We start from the raw sequence: 9,147 nt of genomic DNA, 5'->3' as shown, positions 1-9,147 counted from the left end.
TTTATGCTGTCAGTAAACCATTAATATCATTATGTTGACTTAGCATGACTTTAATTCTTCTTCATAAGATTAAGCTTTGCTTTGTAAACATAAATATGCCTTCAGTGATGTTTCTGCATATTCGGCATATTAAATATGTCTCTTTCTTTTTTTTTTTTTTTTTTAGCAAGAGTACATTTCGTTTGGGGTATTGGATTTTAGCAAGTTTTGATTTTTTCTTTTATGATGTTAATCTTTAGTAAAATTTATATTTTAAGAAAATTTTGACAGTATAATCAAATGTGAATTTTATGATTTATCATATTATCCATAGCTATATCTCACTTTTTGGAGACCTTTTGTGGCTTACAAAGCCTAGGTCAAAGTGGACCATGACTAATAGAAAATCATCTTTGATTTTGGGAGAAATTAGACAGCATAACAACATAGAGAAATCAAGATTTCTCCTTTCCCCTTTGGTTATATCTCACTTTTGTAGACCTTTTGTAGGCCTATATAGCCTAGGTCTAAGTGGACCAAAGACAAAAGAAGAAAATCAGTGGAGAAGAAAAGATGTTTGAAATACCAAGAAAAAAAAATAGGGGCAAGCCCTAGTACTTACTTTGTAGAATTCTTGAAGATGAAAATCTTAACACTCAGTATTTTTTTCTTAGTTTCTCTCTTGTATTTTTTTTTATCGTAATCTCTCTCAGAATTTTGACAGAGTTTTCTCCTTCTTCCTTTTTTTCTTTCTTTGTCTGATTTACTTCCCCTTTTATAAACTCTATTTTACATTATGTGAAGAGTAGTGAGAGTGGAACGTGGGAAGGTGGAGAGAAAAGTGGAGATATTCATCTCCACTAATTTGACTGATACCACTTTTTATAACAATACATTTAATAATATATATTGTTATTATTTTTTTGGTTCAACAGATGCCCCCTCAAGCATGTGCGTGTCATTTATGTACATGTGCATGCTTGAGTTTTTTTTTCACTAATAATAATTATTTTTTTATACAGTGAAAGAGTTATCCTTAAATGTCTGCTGTTGACCGCGTTTTTGGCCAACGACGTGAGAACGTCAAAAACGACAAACCTTCAAGAGAATTCAAACGACACAGACTGTTTAATAAAGAAAGTAAATAACACACACGATTTTATAGTGGTTCAGCCCCAATATGTTGGTAATAGCCTAATCCACTTAGAGATTTGATTATTTTATCTACACTCAAGATCAGATAAACCTGCGTCAACTGAGTTTCTTCAGTGTAAATTCTCAGAATACAAAAGAGTTCTCTCTCAAGAAAATGCACTTTCTCCCTCTAGAAAACTCAGACTGAAACTTCAAATTGCCAAAAGTCCTTTTCTGATCCCATAAGCCATCTATTTATAGGCTTAGGATCAGACCCTGATATCCCCTAGGATCGAGATATTTTATTATTCGTATTATATTTAAATTACAAAAGATATTCTAAATGCAACAGAACCCCCAATTTGTGTGAAGTATGAGAGATTCCCGCGTATGCCCAGACCGATTCTTGTTGAAGTCGTTTCTGGGAATTTGACGTAGTCTGTTCTACTTGGTTGATGAATATCATCTTCTGGTCGGCCATACCCCTACTGACCACTCATGCAAGTGCTGGTCGAACACATGCATGCTGGACATATGCAAGTGCTGTTCGGACACATGCATGCTGGACATATGCAAGTGCTGGTCGGACACATGCATGCTGAACATGCATACAGACCAGGCCTTTGTCTCTCCTCGAACATGCGTCCGACCAGGCACACCCCTGGCCCAAGTACACGCCTACTTGGATGCATGCGGCTGGCCATCATCTCCTCGGGCTTAAGGTGTCCGACCGGACACGCTCAACCTGTACCATGCCAAACATGGTCCGCTCGGACCATGCCATGCCTCTTCGCGGACACAAGGCATGCACCCTCCTCCTTCTCCTCGGATGCCTCTCCTCGAGCATAGAGTGTCCGACCGGACACTTGGATTGCTTCTCGGATGCATGTCCGACCGGACACACATCGGGCTCTTCGGGTGCACTTGGCTCGGACATGCCAGTGCTGGACAGCAAAGTCACTCCTGGTAGGATGTAACTTACCCGGTCGGTCATGACACCTTTCAAGCAGTCAAAACTCTTCATTGATGTACTGGGCTACTTCTAAGCCAGATCACCCAACCATTCCTTGCCACTTGTCATTTCTATTGCCACATCATCATTTTCAAATTTTGGGGATAACATCTACCTTCGGTACTTTCCATTCTCAGCGGGCTTCTGATGAAAAAGGATCTGAATTAAGATTGGGCCATCTTATCAATGTTCTATACCATTGAAAGAAATTTGGGTTTCAGTGACTCCACATGACCTTGTTTCCTTGTCCAAAATTGAAGAGGTTAGTTCTGGTGATTTGCGATATCACTATTCGAATGATCAAGAAGCCGTCCAACATATGCGACATTATGGTCCTATTTTTAAGGCTAAGATTCTTGAGTTGGTCAATAACAGAGATGATGGTGATACTACTCATAAGGTTACTAGTGAGTTTTTTCCTAGCCTTCATCACATCTTATTGGAGAAGAAAACCTGTGGTAACTTTTCCTTTAGAGGGAGAGCTCAATTTCTTTCTTATCTTATGGAATGGATAGAAACAATTTTACGTCTTCATCGTGGTACTTTGACTGATGTAGGGATTTATGGTACCATAGTTGTATCTAGGTTCCCTTTTTTAATTGAGAATAACATATGGCGAGCTTTTACAGAACTTTGGGGGCCTTTAGCTAATACATTTCACCACAGCAGCGGCGAAATGGGCATTTCTTTATATGACTTGAAAGTCATTGGTGGCTTACCAATTTTGGGGATTCCTTATGAGGAATTTATTCATTTAAATGCTAAATTGATGCAACGGCCTATGCATAGCCCCATTGTTGTGGAACTTTTAAGGAATCATGCTCAAATTTGTGACCATTTGAACGGTACAAAAGTAACTTGGCAGCAATGGGTCGAATATTTTTATAGAGGGCAAAAGATTTTTGAAGGTATTAAGGGAGCTTCTACCCTAAACCCTCAAAGAAGACTTTAAAAAGGAAGGATGCCAAACGAATTGACGTACGCTCTCTTCCTTTAAATACATCCAAGGAGTGTATTCTTGCAGCTTTCATATCTTTCTGGTTAAGTCGGTTTGTTTTTCCTTATCAAGGTTATGATGTAAGGCCCGAAACATTTTATATGGCTTCATTAATGGCACAAGGGGTCAGAGTTTCACTTACACCTTCTGTTTTAGGATATATTTATCACGGTTTAAATATTGCAGCTACACATGTGCAAGGTCAAGGCCAAAGTTTCTTGCCTATACATTATGTATTAGGCTGGTTGGCTGAACATTTTCGTGAACTATATAGCAATCGGAGCTCCTCTATTGATTTGCCTTTTTTAAGAAAATATGATGGGGTACCAGCTGAGAATCAGAGTCTTAATGCAGCCCATCGTATTTTAAGAGAAGAAGATTATGTCATTCACCGACCATATTCTTTCCCTGATGAAGAAGATTTTGATTGTATGGACAATGAAGACCTATCTGAAGATAGATTTGAGATGTTGGTCTCTATGTGCTCTTCTATGTTACCTATGAGAGTAGGTAAAGAACTATATGTTGAGCCATACTTTCCCAATATATTTGCTTGCCAATTTGGTTTTGATCAAGGTGTGCCCTCAAATGAACTCCGTTATAGTTTTTCTCGAAGAACGCAATGTGGGATAGCTGGCGTTGCTGAAGCCTGGGCCTTGCTTTTAAGGAAAAATATTGGTATTCGTTTTCATATCCCTAATATGACTCGTATGGGTTAGTGTACATGGTGGTACTGTCGTTGGTGGGCAAGGACTTGTATGCCTTTCTTAGGGAGATCTGTCAAGAATCTTCATTTAGAGCTCTCAAAGCAACCTTATGAAGAAGAGGATCCTAAATATATCATTAAGGACATTCGAGAGATTTATTCAACTCTTGATGAAGTCTTTATAAAGTGTACTCCCAATGATACTGAATTTTCTAATGCCAACTATGTCGATGTTGGGCAGATAGTGATGATACCTCAGAAGTACATTTCAAAAGGAAAAAGCGTACGAAAACCCTTGAAATTAATCAAGATGAAAATATAGCTTTCCCAATTTCACAGGATTCAATTAATGCACCCCTTTACATTTGTGTTGATGCCTCTAGTTCGAGAGTAGATGAGCTTGTTGATTTTGATGAGTCTGATGCCCATGTTAATGTTGAGTTTTCTGATGAAATGTTGTCTCGAGAGAATATTGTTCCACCAGAACAATCTCATCTATGTCTGTTTTAGCAATTACCAACTCAAATATAAAGGAATACACCAAGGAGTTCGTAATTGGCATCATGAATGACATATTTAATTTATTATCTCCTTCCCGACAAACAAAAGACATTTTGGAATGTCGTGCTGAAGCAATTAAGAAGATTGACTTACTGGACGTTGTTTGTAGGACGATGAATGTCGAAACTCTAGTGATTGCATGGTTTATCAGTTCTGTCAATGATTCATTTGCCCTGAAAGAAAAATCTGCAGTTGCTTCCCAGGTAGTTGAAAGTGCCATAGATATTGATATATCTCTCATCCATGGTATAATTAATCGCGGTGAAGAAAATTTGGCTACCATGGATAGACTGTCTACGTCTGTGTCGAACAAGAAACAAGTTTTGGAAGATCTTAAGATCAAGGAGGTGGGAATTATTGCGGCAAAATTGGCATTACAACAAAGACGAACTGAATATGAGACTGAAAAAGCATCAGCCAAAAAAGATCTTTCTAATCTTGAAGACTCGTTGAAGCAGCATCAACAGATTGATGAGAGGATAAAGCAATCAAAGCTCGAAGCTGGTGTGGAAAAATTCTATGAAGTCGAAAGAGCTAAAGTTGAAATCAAAGCTCACAAAGAAGAATTTCAGAAGATCCACAATTCTTTGACCTCATTTCTCAAGATAGACTAAAGATCTCATCGTTTTCTTTTAATTTCAAAACTTTTAGTATCATTTTTTGTTTTTCAGCATTAGAGACTGATGGTAGTTTTGTCATTTGGATCTTTATGAACCTTAACTCCGTTGTGTGGAGAAATTGTTTTGTTTTGATTTTGCGGCTGCATCTAAATTAATAATATATTTCATTTTAGATTGCCTACGTACCCAAAGTGGGATCAAGACTTCTGTAGTTCTTTTTTTTTTTTTTTGAAGGAGAATATGAGTTGTTTTATTTTTGTGGCTGGGCCTAGTTATAAACTAGATTGCCTACGTACCCAAAGTGGGATCAAGCCTTTCGTAGTTCATTGCACACCCTTTTTTTTTAAGTGTGCGGTCTACACATTAGGTGAAAACCTTTTGTTTAAGTGTAGAACTTCTTGATGAACTTTCCGTTTACACATGGGTAGATGCGTCGACCTTCTGAATCAGAAAGTTCATATGCCCCTCTTAGGAAGACCTTAGTGACAACATACGATCCTTCCCATTTTGCCTCAAATTTTCCTTTCATCCTTCTAGTTATGACAACAGGTCTTTTTACAGTAAGCACTAGGTCTCCAACTGAAAAATATCAGAATTTAACTTTCCTGTTGAATGCCCCAGCTACCTGGGCTTGGTAAATTTCGAACTTTTGTTGAATAGCAAGTCATTTTTCATCTAATGCTTCAAGCTCAGCTAGACGGACTTGCACATTTTCATCTGGGGTCGTTAGTTGAGTAGAAATTCTTAATGAAGGTATTTGAACCTCCAAAGGTAAAACTGCTTCAGACCCAAACACCAAGTTATAAGGTGTACAACCAGTCCCAGTTCTTATAGTGGTTCTATAAGCCCACAAAGCTTCTGGAAGGCGTTTGTGCCAATCCCTTTTATTCTTTGTCACTGTCTTCTTCATGATTTTGCATAACACCTTATTAAATGCTTCTGCTTGACCATTTGAAGACGGGTTATAACTAGCTGAAAAACTGTGCTTGAATTTGTACTTGTCCATCAATTTGACAATTGCCTTACATTTGAAATAAAGGGCATTGTCAGAGATAATTTTTGAAGGGACCCCGTATCGATAAATTACCTGAGTCCTTATAAAATCCGCGACATCCTCTGCTCGTACTTCTTTTAACGGTATAGCTTCGGCCCATTTGGAGAAGTAATCTGTAATGGCCAGGATGCATTTGTGGGCTTTGGAAGAAGGTGGTGTAAAGGAACCAATAACGTCCATTCCCCATGTTTCGAAAGGCCATGACAGTATAGAAGGATGGAGTGGTTGAGGGGGTTGGCGGATGAAATCTCCATGCAATTAGCATAACTTACAGCATTTGGCGAAATTAATCGCATCTTGAACCATAGTAGGCCAATAGTAACCCAACCACTTTAATTGAGCTGACAGTTTTGGGCTAGCTTGGTGTGCACCACATGTACCAGCATGAGTTTCTTGAAGCGCATGTGACGCCTCTTCTTTTGAAAGACATCTTAGCAACATCCCATCAAAAGAATGCTTATACAATGTGTCACTGAGGAAGACAAACCGAAGAGCTCTTCTTTTTACATCCACTCTTCTTTTCAAGTCTTCTGGCAAGACTCCTTTTTGGATATAGTTAATAATTGGTTGGCGCCAGTCATTGTCGTTTGTATTTTCACGGAAAGTTACCAAATTTATGGTACTTATTTCTTCTTTCCGATCTATGATTTGGGGTAACAAATGGCATTCTCCTATTGTAATTTGAATATCCCTTTCACCAGGAAGCGTTAGTGATGCAACTAATTTAGCTAAAGCATCAGCTTTGCCATTTTTTGACCTAGGGACATGATTTAACGTGATATTTTGGAATTGAGCAATCAAATGCTTAGCCTTCTCATGATAAGGAATTAAAGCCTCATGCTTGACTGCAAACTCACCATTAATTTGTTTGATAATTAGAAGAGAATTGCCATATACCTCCAATGATTGTATTTGCATTTCGAGTGCAATTTCGAGACCAATTATTAACGCTTCATATTCTGCTACATTATTGGTACATATAGCCATAATGTGAAAAGAGTAAGGTATCAGTCCTCCAGAAGGTGTCACAAAGACAATACCAGCACCTGCCCCACACTTCTTTGCTGCCCCATCAAAGTAAAGTTGCCAAGATGGTGTTTCAATTGTGAAAACTTCCTCGTCTGGAAGGTCCTCCCGCAACTCCATATTGTCTGGAATCGGGTACATTGCCAGAAAATCAACCAATGCTTGTCCTTTTATTGCTTTTTGCGGGACAAAGTTGATTTCAAACTCTGACAAAATCATGGACCATTTTTCCAATCGTCCAGACAACACAGGTTTTGATAGAATGTACCTCAAAGGGTCAGCTTTTGACACTAATGTCACAGTGTGTGAGAGTAAGTAATGCCGTAATTTTGTAATGGCAAAAATTAAAGCCAAGCACACCTTTTCAATTGGAGGATATTTATGTTCTGCCCCTGCCAAAGTTCTACTTAAATAGTAAAGGGCGACTTCCTTTCCATCCTCATTATTTTGTGCCAGCAATGCTCCTAAGGAGCGATCTAATGTTGTGATATACAATATCAACGACTTTCCCAAAATTGGAGCTCTCAACACTGGTGGGTGTGACAAGTATTGCTTGATACTTTCAAAAGCATTTTGGCATGCCTTATCCCATATGAAGGGTACATTTTTCTGCATTAGTCTTGTGAAAGGTTGGCATCTACTAGATAGGTTTGAGATGAACCTTCGGATATAAGCCAGTCTTCCTTGCAGTCCCCGTAGTTGACACAAGTTGTGTGGGGGAGGCATTTCCAAAATCGCTTTTATTTTTGCGGGGTCAATTTCAATTCCTCGATGTCTAACAACGAATCCGAGGAACTTTCCTGATGTTACCTCAAATGCACATTTTAAAGGGTTCATCTTGAGCTGATGTTTTCTAAGTCTATCAAAGACTCGCCTTAAGTCATCAAGATGATTTATCCTTTCTTTAGTTTTCACCACCAAATCATCGACATAACATTCGATAGTATTGTGAAGCATGTCTTCAAAGACAGTGGCCATTGCCCTTTGGTAGGTTGCCCCTGCATTTTTAAGCCCAAATGGCATAACTGTGTAACAATAAATGCCTTTTGGTGTTCGAAAAGTAGTGAGCTCTTCGTCTTCAGGTGCCATTTTGATTTGATTATACCCAGAAAACCCATCCATGAATGATAATGCATTAAATCCAGTAGTAGCATCTACTAGCAATTCAGTAGTGGGAAGCGGGAATTCATCTTTTGGGCAGGCACGGTTTAGATCTCGATAATCCACGCATATCCGAATTTGCCCATTTTTCTTTAACACAGGGACAATGTTTGCAAGCCAAGTTGGGTATTTAACTTCTCGAATGAAGCCGACTCTTATCAATTTGTCGATTTCTGCTTCAATTTTTGAGATTAACTCTGGTCGAATTCTTCTTTGCGATTGTTTCACAGGTGGAACATCTTTTAATACTGCCAACCTATGTACCGCAACATTTGGGTCCAAGCTTGGCATATCTTGATACCCCCAGGCAAACACATCTTTATATTCATAAAGGAATTGTTTGTACTTTTGCAATTCCTCTTCACTTAATAACGAGCTGACAAATACAGGCTTTGGATCATCCTCGGTACCAAGATTGAGTTCTGTTAAATCATCATCTGTTACTTGCCCCCCGTCTTCTATTTCCTGAGGTGCCGGTTGAATGATATCCACAAAATCTTCTGAAGAATTTGAGCTTGAGTTTTCTTCATCTACAGCTAAACTTTCTTCAAAAGAAAGATAGTTAACTTGCACCACATCTTCTTGATCCTCTTATGCTTCGTACCCCTCATTTTGGTGAGAAGTAATTTTCAAATGTTTCTTTTGTTTTAACTGCCATTTCTTACTCTTTCTGAAAGCCTTTGGTTGAGAAATAGATGGAAATTCAAGCCTCTCAAATGTTGACACTCGTGGAGTTGATGTGCCTACTTCGAGTCTTTCGAATACCGACACCCGTGGGGCCGATGTACTTATTTCATCACCAAGAAACATCCTTCTTTTTCTCTTCTGTTAACTCATCAGGCTCGAATGAGGCCTTTAAACAATCATTATTTTGATGAATTGTGATTTGTTTTTGTT

General features: G+C 38.5%; 1 protein-coding gene across 1 annotated transcript; it reads right to left on the bottom strand.

Moving 5' to 3' along the window:
• Window positions 1-5,673: 5,673 nt before the first annotated feature.
• Window positions 5,674-9,060, bottom strand: LOC133825400 (uncharacterized). Its single transcript, XM_062258352.1, has 4 exons — window positions 8,916-9,060; window positions 6,336-8,795; window positions 6,097-6,176; window positions 5,674-6,030 (listed from the first exon to the last, which is right to left on the bottom strand). Exons 1-4 carry the CDS (start codon window positions 9,058-9,060, stop codon window positions 5,674-5,676), a joined length of 3,042 nt encoding a protein of 1,013 aa, XP_062114336.1.
• Window positions 9,061-9,147: the final 87 nt, after the last annotated feature.

Source organism: Humulus lupulus, chromosome 3 (assembly GCF_963169125.1).
Source record: "Humulus lupulus chromosome 3, drHumLupu1.1, whole genome shotgun sequence".
In the NCBI taxonomy this organism is placed as follows: domain Eukaryota; kingdom Viridiplantae; phylum Streptophyta; class Magnoliopsida; order Rosales; family Cannabaceae; genus Humulus; species Humulus lupulus.
This window is presented reverse-complemented; position numbering and strand designations above follow the sequence as displayed.

Excerpts from the sequence above, each read along its gene's own strand:
- LOC133825400 (XM_062258352.1), bottom strand. The coding sequence starts at position 9,060 with ATGTTTCTTGGTGATGAAATAAGTACATCGGCCCCACGGGTGTCGGTA. Across the intron at positions 6,177-6,335 it reads GATTAATTTCGCCAAATGCT|ATTACTTCTCCAAATGGGCC; the intron begins GTAAGTTATGCT and ends TGGCCATTACAG. Across the intron at positions 6,031-6,096 it reads CGGATTTTATAAGGACTCAG|GCAATTGTCAAATTGATGGA; the intron begins GTAATTTATCGA and ends TTCAAATGTAAG.